The 16,014-nt window shown below is 34.6% G+C and overlaps 2 protein-coding genes and 1 long non-coding RNA gene across 6 annotated transcripts in view; 2 read left to right on the top strand and 1 right to left on the bottom strand.

Annotated features, from left to right (window-relative positions):
- The window catches only part of LOC122633310, a 17,371-nt gene extending 14,756 nt beyond the window's left edge, over window positions 1-2,615 (bottom strand). For 2 of the 3 annotated variants that reach the window (XR_006328082.1, XR_006328080.1), the window contains exons 1-2: window positions 2,520-2,615; window positions 2,213-2,345 (exon numbers count right to left, since the gene is read on the bottom strand). This is a non-coding gene — a long non-coding RNA (uncharacterized LOC122633310). Of the gene's footprint in view, window positions 1-1,724; window positions 1,746-2,212; window positions 2,346-2,519 lie in introns of those variants that run through there. The other variant, XR_006328081.1, reaches the window with a different exon arrangement.
- Window positions 2,611-5,110, top strand: LOC122633309 (nuclear RNA export factor 1-like). 2 transcript variants are annotated; one of them, XM_043821069.1, is made up of 3 exons: window positions 2,611-3,051; window positions 3,132-4,790; window positions 4,970-5,110. In XM_043821069.1, exons 2-3 carry the CDS (start codon window positions 3,248-3,250, stop codon window positions 5,029-5,031), a joined length of 1,605 nt encoding a protein of 534 aa, XP_043677004.1. In that variant the 5' UTR covers window positions 2,611-3,051; window positions 3,132-3,247; the 3' UTR covers window positions 5,032-5,110. The 2 variants fall into 2 exon arrangements, with proteins under 2 accessions (XP_043677004.1, XP_043677005.1); XM_043821070.1 differs by lacking the exon at window positions 4,970-5,110 and having other exon boundaries at window positions 2,614-3,051; window positions 3,132-4,851.
- Window positions 5,111-5,446: 336 nt separating this feature from the next.
- On the top strand, window positions 5,447-15,939 carry LOC122633308 (probable serine/threonine-protein kinase clkA). The gene is made up of 15 exons (XM_043821068.1): window positions 5,447-5,535; window positions 5,656-5,852; window positions 5,954-6,159; window positions 6,250-6,694; window positions 6,783-6,974; window positions 7,082-7,482; window positions 7,576-7,970; window positions 8,157-8,381; window positions 8,475-9,182; window positions 9,260-9,602; window positions 9,713-11,908; window positions 11,984-12,811; window positions 13,227-13,413; window positions 13,479-14,993; window positions 15,089-15,939. The coding sequence occupies exons 12-15, from the start codon at window positions 12,775-12,777 to the stop codon at window positions 15,375-15,377; spliced, it is 2,028 nt and encodes a 675-aa protein (XP_043677003.1). The 5' UTR covers window positions 5,447-5,535; window positions 5,656-5,852; window positions 5,954-6,159; window positions 6,250-6,694; window positions 6,783-6,974; window positions 7,082-7,482; window positions 7,576-7,970; window positions 8,157-8,381; window positions 8,475-9,182; window positions 9,260-9,602; window positions 9,713-11,908; window positions 11,984-12,774; the 3' UTR covers window positions 15,378-15,939.
- Window positions 15,940-16,014: the final 75 nt, after the last annotated feature.

The raw sequence follows: 16,014 nt of genomic DNA, 5'->3' as shown, positions 1-16,014 counted from the left end.
GAGGGGGGGGGACCACGAGGCAGAGTAAAAAGGAGAGAAGTAAGTAGGTGGAACCATGAAGTGGGGATTGGCTAAGAGAAGTTCGCAAACGATCGAGATAAAATATAAGTTGCTTCTAAATTCCTAGAGAAGTATGTAATACACGTAAGTTATCTACTAGTGCTATAGTTTTAAAATGTATACGACAATGATACGGTATCGTATATCGTTGATATATTAAGTTTATCGAACGTATATTATATTCGAAAGTGATCTGATAGAGACAATTGAATAAGTTAACGTGAATCGAATCTCCATCGAGACAACGATGCGTTCGTGCTTATCCTCTTCTCACTTTCTTCTTGATACGTAAAGAAAGATCTCTAGTAATCCCTCCCCCTCCATCAATCGAGTTCGTAAAGTAGCCACCGAAAAGTCGAGACCGTGATGGATGGTACGCAGGTTCGTATCTTGTATCGCGGTATCAAGTCGACCGCTTGTGCTTATTAAACTGTTCGGTATTTCTCGTCGACGTGTAACAAGGCAGGGTTGCTTGCTTGGTTGCGCGAGGAAGATGATGCGGAAGAAGAAAGAAGAAAGAAGAAGAAGAAGAAGAAAAACAAGAGGAAGAAAAAGATAAAGATGATGATGATGATGATGAAGAAGAAGAAGAAGAAGAAGAAGAAGAGGAAGAAGAACAGAAAGAGGAAAAGTAGAAGAAGACGAAGAAGAGGAACGAGACAGCGACGACGAAGAAGATCGATGCACCGCTCCCAGCTACCTTGGGAACTTTTAATAAGTGTCATCGACTACCGAGGTAGCTGTGGATGCATCGTTATAAATCGCTACCGTTTCTTTTACCTCGAGATTCCCTTCTTCTTCTTCTACTTCTTCTTCTTCTTCTAATTTTTTTTCTGTTTTTTTTTTTCGCTCTCTTTCCTCAACCTATCGCATCCGAAAAATTTTTTTCGTTGGAATCTCCCCACCGTTTTTTACCCTCCCCTCCTTCCCTTTATCGCTTAGCCAATTTTTCCCCTTCCCCATCTCCCATTTTTTTTTTGTACCATCGATATAACGATAATCGATAGAACGATTCGACGATATACGAACGACGATGGAAATTGTGAAAACATCTAAGACGTTGGAATTTCTCTTGTTGTTGAAAAGATTCTAGCGAACACCCGGTACAAGGAAAAAGGGATGCTGAGAAACAAGACGGTCTTCTTCTGCTCTTAGAACGGCAACGGATCGCTACGTTATTATTTTCGCCAGTTATCGAATTAGATGTTGGCTTAACGGGTACGTACAAGGTACTCCCTATATACCCATGGCATAGGCGTATATACTATATTTACTTTATAAGAGTCTGTGTGTGCCCCAGAGGCCAGATTGCGAACGATGTATATATATATATATATATATATAGCATACACGATATATATATATATATGCAGATAATATATTTATTGCGAAATACTTTTTACCAACAAGAATTTTTATCGACCTTATCGTACGATAACTTATCATATGATGAACTTTACTTTTCAATGAGCAACCACAGATGGCGCGGTTAATTAATTCCATAGATTTCGATAATCGAAAATGCTTATGTATATATGAGAACACTCGGATAAGGTAGAGATCTGCGCCATTGTTAAAAGATGGAAGAAAACGTATAAAGTTATAAATCGATCGAGAATAATCGCGTTTACGTACGACGCCCATGGATCTTTCACTATATTTTCTCTCTCTCTCTCTCTCTCTCTCTCGCTTTCTCTTCGTTCTAGCATCGAGCGTTGTTGAATCGATGCGTCGAGAAGGCAAGAGAGAGCATCCTCCGAGATTACGGCTTATTCGTTACTACCTACAACGTACTTACGTTACTTTTAGAACTGCTTATTACTGTGATTACCCGCGCATAATACAACGGACCGAACGTTCTACAATTTATTATTGAATTGCTATAATGCGCTTCGTATCGTCGTATTGCAGCACGTTGAGTATATATGTGTGTGTGTGTATATATATATATATATATATACATGTATGTGATGCATGTATGTATATGTACATATATACCACATATACACATCACATACACACACAATATATATACACACACATCTATAGATATATGTATATACGTATAACGCGAAACGATCAACGGTCTATCCTAAGTACGAAACTATCATATCTATGTTCAAAAGAATATTAAAAGAAATAAGTTACTTACATTTTTTACAATTGTACGTAGGTAGACGGTTATGATGACACTCGAAGTAAAATCGAACTACGGGTCGTAGATTGTAGTTATAGGAGAATTCCTTTTTTATCGCGATGATAACCAAACGACGAAAATAATGACGCTGAAATCAAATACAGAAGAAAATTCTTAAAATCGTTGCTTGAGAGACCCCCGACAAAATTGACGGAATTGAACGCAGATAAATTTTATGTACTAAATGCTGTAATAATTAGTTTTTTATGCTAACATCGAAAAAAAGTGACGACGTAACTTTTCAAAAGATTATTTTACTTACCACAATAATATTAATGTTCTTCATTTACACAAACTTTTCCGCGACGATTTTATTTCGAATCTGGACTCAGTCAGGACGCGACGGAACTGATCTTGCTATTTCGAGATTTCGATAATCGCAATAATATCGAAATTAATTGCCACTTCCTTTAGTGAGCGATGGTGATTGGTCGATCGAAATTAATCGAATAATACGAAATCTGATTGGATCGTCATTATAATACGAACAAGTATTACTTCTTTTTTTTTTTTTTAAACATTCAATTAACATTATTAGCAAAACATTTATTAATTTTTATCCTCAATAATGTTTATGTCAATATCTTCTGCTTTAATAGTATATTGTACATTCAAATAGAAGTATTGCAATATGATTCTATTATACTGATTATGTTGTTACGGGATGGTGTTATTGACTGATTCGACATGCTTGTTCAAAAAAAAATATCTTAAAATAAAAAGTTATAAATTGCTATAAAAAAATGGTTAAAAAAAAGATAATTAGAATTATAAATTGAATTAGGATCTCATTGGTAAATATATCGTTATATTGTACAGTTCACATAGGTTAGAAAAGTTTATATGCAGTGAATAAGAAATACTTTTTTCACAGGTATTTTTTCAAAAAAAATTGTAAACGGAATCAATAGTTTTATGTATCACTATCGAAAAAAAATAATAATATTGCTATTAATATTATGCTATTGATTTGACAAGAAATCAAGCAATATGCAAAGAAATTTGGGATGTTCACGTACTCGTACTCTAGATTCTTCTGTGGCTATTAAATTAACCATGGGTCAAAATTCTACGTTTCAAGAACGGCTCCTAATGGAAAATCCAAATTTGTGGCACGAGTTCAAAGTTATTAGAGGTGCTGAATATAACAAGGAAGAAGTATTGAAAGCTATATTAAATTCTATAGAGCCTGTACATTTGTTACCAGTGAAATATCAAGTGCGTGGCGAAGACTCATATTTTATAGCTAACAATTGTGGCCCTGCTATAGAAAAGCTATGCAGATCTAGTTTAATTATTAAAAATCCACATGGTAATCCTTTGATATTGACAATAGTGTTGGGTTTTGCCTCGGTCCATGATTTAAATGTTAATATTCAACCACTTCTTCTAACTACTTTGACAAGAAGGTATGATTCTAATACAAAATCATTAGATTTGGAAGCATTTCATAAGGATTTAGATTTATCTAAAACTATTTATTGTCCTTTGTCTCAAATGACAAATTTGGAACATGTATTAAACGTAGCAAAGAATACAGTAGCTACGTTTGAACATTTGAATTTAAAGCATAATGAATTATATACGTTGGATGCAATGCAATCTTTAGATTTAATCTCTTTAAAATATATAGATTTAAGGTACAATAGCATAATGAATATGAAAGACCTTAGGGCCTTAAAAAATTTAACAATTGTGAAACTTTGGTTGGATGGTAATCCGCTATGTGAAAATTATTCTAGTGCAAAACAATATATAAATTCTGTGAAGACATATTGCCCACATATAATTCAGTTAGATGGTGTATCTATATCTGTTCCTGATATGCCACTAATGTATAATAATTACTTCAAAGACAGTACAAAACAGGAACTTGTATATCAGTTTGTTACACATTTTTTCAATTTATATGATCAAGGAGATAGAATGGTTTTGAGAGGACTATATGATAAACATGCTTTTTACTCTTTCAGTTTCAGTATTCCATTTTCTATTGCTCATAGAAGAAAATTAGTGCAATTTACTACAAGTAGAAATATTTTAAAGATAACAGATCCTAATAAAAGGGATAAATTTTTATATTATGGGGAAGATAATATATTAAATGCTCTAAAAATATTACCAAAGACTTATCATGATAAAAATTCATTTCAATATGATCTGATGTATGATGACAATGAATGTATAGCGATATCCATTTCTGGATTATTTAAGAATAAGAGTAGCGATGCTCAAGTTCTATCATTTAATAGAACTTTTATTTTATCATTTAATCGTGACAATGAGTATAATATTATAAATGATCAGTATAATATTGGTGATGCTCCAGATAATAAATCTTTAATTAATATAGATAGTACGGTAGCTAGTGAGGATTTTACACCAGTATGTTTTAGCTCAACAGAGAAATTTGAAATGATTACGAAATTTGGACAAATAACTAAATTAACCAAAGATTGGTGTAAAACGTATTTGAAAGAGGTAAACTGGGATATGCGAAAAAGTATTCAAAATTTTATGAAGGATTTAAAAAGTAATGCTGTACCACAAGAAGCTTTCAAAATATAAAATATAAATTTTCGCTTATGAAAACATATATTTTTATATATTTTATATATAATACAGTTTATTATATTTTTGTAAAATTATTTACATATTTGTAACAAAATATTCTTCTAAATTTCAAATTAAATTTAATTTTTCATGTTGTAGGATCTGCCCTGTTTTATCTTACGAGTGCTCCTAAATGTCGTACGCTGTTACCAACAACATAATTTTGTTTGTTAAATACGTTGAATCTATTTAATGGCTCGTAAATGATATATTATTTACGGAATTTCTATAGACGCAAATTTACTAAAAAAGATGTCCTCCAATATATTATCAAATGTAGCAGTAACGTCTGAAAAGATTTTGATTTATCGACTCGTCTAGATGATTGCACTATTTGCATCCTTTCGAGCACGTAACCATCTTTATCGACCGATCACGAGATATCCCGTAGTCCTCTGACTTACCAACACGACTAAGAATAGTCGGCAAAAGTAACTTTTTCTTTTACCGATCAAACAGATAATTGTTAATCATTAAAAAATTAATAAGTTCACTGAATATGAATCAATATTCTTAATTTTAATCGGCTGAAATTTTCAGTTTTGGAAAAATCATTATATGACACATAAATGAAAGCAGTAAAATATGAGTAGAATTTATGATATATGGATTATTTAGAAAGAGATCAAACAAACCATGACGAAGATGTGTCGTGTCACATTTATGTATGTCAGCAAAAAAATTAACTCGAAACAAACGATTACGAATTGCTCTAGGAAATTTGTAGGACATTTTTAAAACTTTCTATTAATACTTTCTATTTCTTTGTATATCGTATGTGGTAGATTTCTTATTTTCTCAAAGACGCGAGAAGCATTTCCTGTTGCGTAAAGGGGGAAGATTTCCTTGTTCTATCGTATACAACGAAAGACTTCAGCGTTCAAGATTGAAAAGCGTTCGGATGCATATTGCACGTGTTACGCGATCATAGAGACTGAATAGAAGAGATTCTAGTTGTTACGAGGATACATAGTATACAAAGGTAGCTACACAATACATGTTATTCAATAAATTCTTTCAACATTCATTTCTCTAATTTGTAATACAATTTGCTAATACAAGATTTATATACAATGTACATAGAGTCCGATTGATGAAGTATATTATTTTAAAAAAATACTTTATCATGAATAAGTTCTAAGAAGATTCGTAAGATTCTCACGGAGGAGACTACATCATCGAGCACACATATAAGAGGTATATATGTTAGAAAGATACTTCGGAGATGGTTGGAATAGATAACGCATCAGTGAAAGTAAAATTACCAAGGATCTATGGAAATTTCGTGTGTTAGTAAGACTTTCAAAAAACAATTTGAAAGAATAGGCCAAAACAGAAAGAAACAAAGCATATTATTATAAATAATTATTAACTGTTAGGTACCTCTGATAACTACAATCTCTGAATATCACCCAAAAATGGAAAAGGAAACGTTTATTAACGTTGACGATGATTCGGCTAATGAAGAATGAAAGTACAAGTTAAAAAGTGAAATGTGTTCACGCGTGATGCAACACCCGGGGAACCAAGTCGTGGGAGCAATTAAAATAATAATACGTGGCTTGTAAGGTAGACATTAAACAAATCGCGTGAATCCACAGGGAACCCCCTTTTTTTGTCTACCTCTCTTGCGATCATTCTGTACCTAAAAGAGGAAAAAGATTGATACGAGTGACGATATATGGAAATAAAAAATTACAATTATGTTACTCTTTAAGATCTTTACGTTACAACGTATAAGATTTTATACGAAGATCAATCTTATATATAGAAACGAGAAGGATTCGCTTCACTGGCTGGCTCATCCTTGTGCCACATTCTAAGGTACAACGACACATTCGTACCACGGGATAACTCATTGTCAGGAGTCCTACGACTTCTCTTATTCGCAATATCTAAACTGTTGTTATAGGATTCCGCGCACGATAAATGATATAGTACCGTAATGACTGGCAAAATCCGCACAAATTACACTGGCTTTCGTTTGTCCTGACACATTTTTCTTCCACCGACATATCGAATTGTTCTTCCTGTGAGAAAATCGACCGAACAATTTAAGCAACTCGCGCACCAATTCCCACGTCTAGAAAAGGAACTCAATTCAGTAAGTATCGTGCGATATCTTCTTCTTCGTCTTTTGTTTTTTCTTTCTTTTCTTGGACATTACATTTAAACAATAATAATATTAAATTGATTCACACTGATCAACAGGTTGATCGATGCGACTAGAACGAGCTAGTTTCAACAAAAAATATTGCATAACGAAAATGAAATGTATTATTTTGTATTATTTATACACCGACACGGTAAGAAGTATCTGAACGTGATATTTTCTACTGGAATTAAAGACGGCCTATTACGCAAAGTGCATTAGCGCAAGACTCCCTATCTGCTCCTGAAAGAGTACGATAAATTTCCATTTCGACCCCTTCGAAGTTGGCACGTGCATAGCGCACGTGTACTCTTCTGGCCGCTTAAAATCCGCATCTTCGATAGACCGCACCATTGACGATTAATAAGAGCGAATCTGCACCGATTTCGTTGTAGAATATATGTATACAGGGTGTCTTGTACTAGACTTGATCCTTTAAAAGCTAATATCACAAGAAACTGTAAGAGATAGATATACAAATTGTGATGTAAAAACTCGTGTCGAGTCGTTTTCTTTTTATAAAAATAATTGCTAACATTATTAAAATTCGTAGATATATTTGAGATGATCAAAAGACAAACGGAACACCCTATGTATATGGACCTATTCAGGATGCTGATCTTTAGACGAATGGTGATTTCTAATCTCTCGATTGTGCAAGAAATTCCTTATTTTATGGTACTACTATATTTACATTATTTTTCTTCTTCAAATTCTCTCGTATTACTCGAGCAAAACAGTGGCGAATAATAATCGTGTAAATTCGTAGCTGCTGACGTTAATTATGAAAATTATCCTTTGCTAGCCGTAGGAGGAAACCGTAAGAGCAGAACGTAAACGAATGAATCGTATCATTAGCTTTCCGAACGATTCCATCGTTTGCACCTTACTTAGCTGAAGTTAATTGTCTGCTGCATTGAATTATACTTTCTTCGCAATTAGTTGGAAGTATAACAGTTTAATTTATATCGATAATTCATAATTAATTTCTTTTTATAATAATGTTAATTGTAATCTCGTTGAGAAACAATTCTATAAATTAACATTGATTAATGAATATAATTAATAATTACATTTAATTATTTAATTATATTTTTTTTGAATATCGACTAACGATATTATAATCATCTACAGGAAGGTACAATGAACAAGCACGTAATCCGTTCATGGCATTGTTATCTTGAAGGCACACGGCTAATTAAACACGCACGTCCCTCTTGACCCCACCTCTGAAGACTCACCTATACATCCGGTCCTTTGGTAACAAAAAAAAAACTCTCACGGGAATTGCACGTGCAGGTCGTAACCCTTTCAACTTTTCTCCTTGAAGGAACAGTATCGAAGATAAATTTTCAAAACGTGTGATACATATATAGATACATAGATCAATGCGTATAGTTCGTGAATAAATATGAAAATAATGTTTATAATAATATTATATTATGATGATAGATATGTAATGTTTTCGAGAAAACTCATCTCATTATACTGACAGATTCGTTATATATTATATAATTTAATACGAAGACCTAACAAACATAAATTCACTATACATCGAGGAGTTTTATGTTTTGTCTAAAACTTCAAGAAGGAGACATCGTGAGAGAGAAAGTTGTATGTATCCATCTATCTATCTAATATCGTATACAGCATCTTTGTGTTGACTTACGATTAATAAATCAAGAAATGTAATCGCAGCATACATAGAAAATATTGGTATAGATTGTCGATCTATATGACAGATAAAAAGATCAATGTCTCGTTGTTTGGAATCAATGAAGGAGAAAACGAGTATCGAGTAGGAGGATTCATATTCAATGAAGCATATAAACGTTCTTCTACGTTTACTTCCTCATTAAAATAATAATAATCGTTTATAAAATAATTTTTTTCCTTATCTCTATAAATTTAATATTTTTAATCTAATACGTTTTGTTTCCACGCTAGAATTGCTTCAAGTATATACTCGCTAAGTTTATGGACCAAGACGAAAGGACGATCACCTTCTAGAATAGAGAAATCGAATACACCGAGTTAACACTCCATTACGATTTTTAATTAAGCACCCCTCGTTTCACGGTCGAGCACACGCTCACTCTCAATCGTCAGAGCATAGACCGTGGAAAGCTTTCGACTCCGCCGACTATCTTAAATATCCGAGTATTTTTTCTTTCTTTCTTTCTTCTTCTTCTTCTTCTTCTTTTTTTCTTTTTTAACGATCTCTCTACATTTGACAGGACATTACGAAATCTCTTCTGACGGTATAATAATTCCAGTTTTATTTTTTTCCTTTTCTATTTCTCCTTTTATTAACAAGAAGAGACCTTGCGATTCGTGATGAACGAGATCACAACGATAGTCTCGGTGAGCGCAGCCGATGGCTCTACTTCAAGGCAAACTCTATTTTCAGAAAGATGGATCTAGAATGAGACGATCGTCGATGATGATGATGATGATGATGATGATGATGATGATGAGGAATAGATCTTTATGTGTACGTTGATCTAATAATTGCAAAGGATCAAGGACTATAGTCGCGTATACCTTCATAACCTTTGGTATTTTCATTTTCTTTAGAAGGTATTGAAACTAGCTATCAAGATAATGTCATATTATTTTTATTTATTTCTTTGGAATTCTGGCATTATCTATAATCTTTGTCAATATCCAATAACACAGTTCATTTTCAGATGAAATCAAAATAGATGGGTACGTGATAAGTACAAAAACAAAATGGAAGTAAAAAATAATGAAATGCAAATAACGAATGTCACGAACAAAGGAAAAAAAAAAAAAAAGGTTGAACGATCTCCGATTATATTCTGATTCAGGACGAACGAGACTCACGTTGGATCGTGCTCCTGCTCGAAGACGGCATGGTGTATCTCGTCTCGTCTTTGCTGTACGCTCGGCTCTTGCTTTCACTTTCTCACATGGTGGAAACGAGAAGAAACCCTCTTCATCCGCTCTCCCTTCTCCTCCTCCATCACCACCACCATGTAACAACGATCTCCTTTTAGAATCGCTCTTCTCTCTTTCATGAATTTATCGGTTCGTTTTGCCAACAGTGCTTCTTCGCTAGCTGGTACAGACTTGTGAACATTCTTTAATTTAAATAACATATATTATTTAAAAGAAAATGTTATATTCATCGTCGAGTAAGCTGGTTTCCCATGAAACATTATATGTGAGAAGATCGCTTCAAATGAAAATAATAGAAAATTTATTCTCTCTAGGTTTATTGAATAATGTATTATTCAATCTCATTAGAGTTTGATTCTATATAAGTAATATAATATAAAACATACGACAGAGTTTAAATCTATGAGTCGATTAAAGGAAAACCGGAAATGACATAAATCGTCTGATCGAGGATATATATAATAAGAAGATTTAAAGAATTTCTTCATGCTTTCTCCAGCAACGTGACTGTAACGACTAAGATCATTAAAGCGCCATATATGTGATGTACCAGTCACGTAGGTCAGGATCGTAAGATCCCAATTTATTGTTCTTGTGTAAAAGATTTCTTTACTTGTATACACTCGAATACATTATGCAAAGTATGCGTTGTACCACGCCTCTATATTTATCTCCGTAAAATTGTCCTTTTCTCTTCGAGAAAAGAAATCTTACTGCAGTAGTCCGAATGGGACAGAGAAGGCCAAGAAAAATCTTGCACTTTCACCGTATCAATGGATGATGCGCCAAGGAAAAAGACAGAGAAAGATATAGGAAATACGAATGACCACATTCCACTTGTATATTAAACGATGGTCCAAGACTGAGAGATATGTATAGATATATCTGGAATCGAAATTAATTGACGGAAGTACGATGTATTTCGCATACGTTTAGCACCTTTTTAGCATCCGCTTGAGCAAGAAACTTTGTTGGGGACACTAGAGCCAAGCATCCGTTGCTTGGTTGATGCTGAAAGCAAGAAAAAAAAAAAAAAAAAGAAGAGAAAGAAAAAAGAAAGAAAATGAATACACGAAGAAGAGAGAAATAATAGCCAATTTCTCTCTCAATCAAATACTTATTGATGAATAGAACAATATCTTGGACAAGAAGAAGAGCGTGGGTTCAACAAAGAGAGACGAGGAGATCGACGTTGATTTTATACTTGACTATCCCTATTGGTAAAGATTTCATCGCGGAAAGACACTTTGGAAACCTTTGACCTTACTAGCTTTCTCCAAACTATTCGATTAGAGTTTCTTTGGTAATTGTCACGACCAAATAATTTTAACATAACATTTCACAACTCGATCAAATTTGCAAATGTTTACAGATATAAATATGTCTTTAACAAGGATAATTTCTTCCCAGAATGAAACATTTTCAGTGAGGGAAATCACGAAAAATACTAGTCTGGCAACTAACGACTGCTATTCGTGATCATCGAGGAGACCTTCCTTTCTCCATAAAGGCGATTCTCGTTTGCAAATACCGCGACACGAAGACCTGGAGGAATCTTCATCGAAGTCCTTACACCCACACATTTCTTCTATGTTGTCTATGTACGTGTACGTGTAAGTCAGAAGGCTTGTGGATGCCTGTAAATAGACGTGTACGCCTGTAAGTGCAAATATCGTGCCATCTACGATAGGGGACCCGCTTCAGAGACAACTTTCGCCCTCCAAGGCTGAGAAGATTCCTCGAGTCGAGCTCATCCCAAGCATAATAGACGTCTCGCGTGCGACGGTCATTGAAAAATATAATACTCTTACTCGTTAATTAACCGTTATGAGTAGCGTGTAACTATGACACAATATCTCTCTAATGGTTAATGGATAACGGAATGACAAATAAAAATAGATTAAATAGGTGACAAATGTATCATCGAGTCTTGCAGATGCAGAAGAGAACGCATGTCGAGCAAGGTTTCGCAAATATCAGAGTATCTATTTCTTCTTGCCTTAAATGCTTTACGTTGGATTGACGGTGGTATGTTGCAGGATGCGTAGCAGATCGGATTGCAAAATTTCAATTCTCATGGCATGACCTCGATCTTCGCAAGACACTGAACGTAACCACAAATCAAACTACACGAGTCTTATTCCCCGAGGTCTTTCAGTTTTCGAGGCCTAATACGATGTTAATTGCCAAGGACGTGTCTCTATTACGATGAGGAATAGACTACTGAATTACGATGTGTCCGTATCTAGTATCCGATGAGTCCAAATGCATCTTCCAAATTAGATCTTTCAAAGTGCAAGTTGTACTGTAAGATTTTCATTAAGGAACCAAGAAAATTTAATCGTACTCATTTGCATCTCTTGGTTCAGACTCGACTCTCTCGCTATCCGATGAAAGCCTCGACATTCCTCGATGAAATCGATAGCATCCGCTTAAGGCAACTGACAGAAAGAAAGAGAGAGAAAGAGAAAAAGTATATTTTGCTACAGGGAATACCAATGCGCATTTCAAATGAGCGCGTTGATCGCGCAGATGAGCTCCCTGCTCTTACTATTCCTAGAGGACGAGCTTCGTGATGTGACGTAATGCTACGTTACGTCTTCTTCTTCTTCCCCCCTATATACGTACATACGCGTACATTCTCTCTTGGACCTGAGGCCCCCTCCTACTACCATCCTCGGGCCCTGATATCCCATCCTCTCAGAAAGTTGCGCACATCTCCGTCACAGAACTCCCTTGGCAAGACCTCAGTCGTCTTTAAGAGTTCGTTCACGAAGGTAATCCTCGACTGCGAAAATCTTCACTTTATACGAGTTCTACGAAGACGATCATGAAGTCTTTAGGACCATGTCTTCTTATACTTCCGGGTACGTTCGAAGAACAGGGATATTTTATGATTTCATATTTTCCTCTTCGTGACAATTCGTTTATCATTTCTATTTCTGGAATATTTGGTTTATGATTTATTACGATAGTTTGTCATGTTATACTGAGATCCATCGTTCTGTAAAAAATAATTAAAACTTTCATGAAAATGATGTACTGTATCAACTCCGTTCCCATTGATAACGAGGACGGAAAATTAGCGAGCCGTTTAATATCACGATCGTGCGTGTTCTTTATCGCACTTGCTTGGATACTTGTGTTTTCTAAATCTAACAGTGGAAGGATACATCTGCATCCATCGAGACTATCGTATCATAAATCTTAAGCATACGTATCTAACAATGTAATCTTTGTAAAATTGACACGTTCACTCATCAATTTTTCATTGGATTTCAGTGATTATATTATGGGGCACAACGTTGGCTCTTCAACGACCTCCACCGAGATATTCTCAGCAATACATGCCGGAAACTGGCTTTACATGTCGTAACAAAATAGTTGGTAGTTATTATGCTGATCCTGAAACAGATTGCCAAGTTTTTCACGTTTGCGTTTCTGTGGCTGGCAGTATTCAAGATTATAAGTGAGTTCCGCTATCACTTTATCTTCGTTTAAGAACATTTAAATAAAATTGTATATCTTCTTTAGGTTCCTGTGTCCCAATGATACTGCTTTCGATCAAGAGAGTCAAACGTGTGCAGATTGGTACGACGTAGATTGTGAAGCTGCGACTCTTTATTACGCCAGCGATAATTTTGATTTGTATAGACTTGGTTCAGGATTGGAGTCTCCGCATTACGATACGATACGCAGCGATGATGAACCCCAAGATAATCTTCAAAGAAGTGAAAGCAATGATCCGGTACGGTCATCGGCAAACACACTCAATCGAGTTTCTTCTGCTAATTATAACAACAACAACAACAACAATAACAACAATAATCGAGAAGTTTTAAATAGTAACAGCAAAGTTAATTTTTATAATCATAGAACAAATAAAGATGATAATTATGATAACGAAAGATCTTACAAAGATGAAACAGTGACTACAGAGAAAAAGAAAACGGGCGTCAGGAAAGTGAGTAGGAAACAACCCTACAACGGAAATACCAACGATTATTCTGTATCAAGCACGGCAATACCATCGACTTATAATAGTCAGAATAATTACAATGGAAATTTTTTCAATAACAACAACAACAACAACAACAACAACAACAATAATAACAATTACAATCAACGACCGACTACATCCGGTTCATCTTCCACGATTCGACCCCAAGAGAACTATAACAGGAATCAGAATATTCAAAAATATACCGTGACTGCGTCCTCGACTTATCGACCCAACACGAATTATCAAGATTCTTACAGTAGTTACCAACCACCAAGTTCTACCGCCAGGCCAACCGTTTACAATACTTACAACACGAACAACAATTATAATCAGGATAATTCAGGATCTTATACACCTAGCACTACATTAAGGACAACAAATTACAATGGTAATGGCAACAGAAACGGATATCAACCTTACAATGTTGGACAGTTCACACAGTCCAGCACTGTATTACCTAGCACGAATTATCAAGCGAGTGATTATACAAATTATCAGAAAAATTATAACGTTCAACGCACTAACGGTAATAATGGAGGATACCGTCAATCAACAACTATTGCCGCTACAATTTATGACAATAATTATGGCAGTGCCAGCGAACAGTATAGAAATGGACATAGTTCCACTACATCAGAAATAAGTCAGACCACCTCGAAACACTTCACAAATTATGCAGGAAGCAGTTACGCTCCAACTACTTATAGTCCACCAACGAAGAAGTACGTCCACACGGACAACAGTCCGGCTCAATCGGTGTCTCGAAGTAACGATCGCTACAACAGTCAACAATCATCGGATAACAATCAATATTACGATAAGAACGAACAGACGATCAAATCTTCTACTCAACATTATGACAATACAAAAACCTCAAAAAAGGGAACGCAGTACAACAATTATGAGAGCTCGAATAGTGGAAAATATTATATTGAGACTAGTACAGATAATTATGATTTCGGAAGAGCTTCAGTAGGTATAGGTTTCAGTCCTGCCAGTATAAATCATTTGGCTGAGACACCCAGGTCTACGACACCAGTTCCTAGGTAGGTTCACGCGTCTTTATTATACAATTAGAATATTCTTATCGATGTCATCATTCAGTTACATTATTCGAACTTTCTCTTTTCTATTCAAACAGAAGACAAGCTAGTGCAACCACGTATAATCCGAACAGCTTCAGCAGTAATACTCAAAAGCCATCGTCGATAAATACAACTCCTCGAAGTAGCACATATGTCAGCGGATCGGCTAGACCTTTCACATCCACTACCAGATTCGTTAGCAGTACAACTGCTCGACCAAAATCAGGAAAAAAAAATGATTACGATTACGCGTATTATGATAATGCTGGAGGTCCCGAATATGATGGTCTTGAACTTGAACAAGTCACTGGGAACAAGGAATCCTCTAAACTATCGAGAAATTGATCAAACTTTCTCGTAGCAGTTCTCTTCAAAAGTATTTCGGAGTTGGTCGTTAGGAAGCGTTTTTAATTGAAGAATTTAAATAACCAGTTTTTGATGTGTCTTCCATATTAGAAAAGAGATGATTGAAAGGAAGACAATTATTGAAAACTGATTGGAAGTCGTAAATCACATTTAACAATTTCGATTCGATAATATGAATGTCTTATTTACTATTATTAATTAATTATTATCGCTGATATTCTCATGATTGATACGCTATCGTTTATCATCTTTGTCAGTATTACGAAATATTAGTAAGCAGGCGATAATATTTGAAAGTTATTTTTAATTAAAAAAAGATATATAAATTGTTCACTATTATTGCACTCGGATATTTACATGATAAGAAACGTTTCTATATTTGTTTTAAAATGTTTTAGAGATTAATATATTTTATATATTTTTGTAAATATATGAATGTTTATTCAGAGAAATACGCATAAAATACTTGGAATTCATAGAAGATACGAGTTCATTCATAACAGCCGAAGTATGCGTATAGATCTTGTATACTAAAAATGCTTGTGTAACAAGTTTTTGATTAAAAAATATATTATTAATCCTTTTTTATTATAAAGTTATTATTCTTCTTCTATCA

This window comes from Vespula pensylvanica, chromosome 12, assembly GCF_014466175.1.
Source record: "Vespula pensylvanica isolate Volc-1 chromosome 12, ASM1446617v1, whole genome shotgun sequence".
NCBI classification, from domain to species: domain Eukaryota; kingdom Metazoa; phylum Arthropoda; class Insecta; order Hymenoptera; family Vespidae; genus Vespula; species Vespula pensylvanica.
Note: the sequence above shows the minus strand (reverse complement) of the source record. Positions and strands in the feature narration are given on the sequence as shown.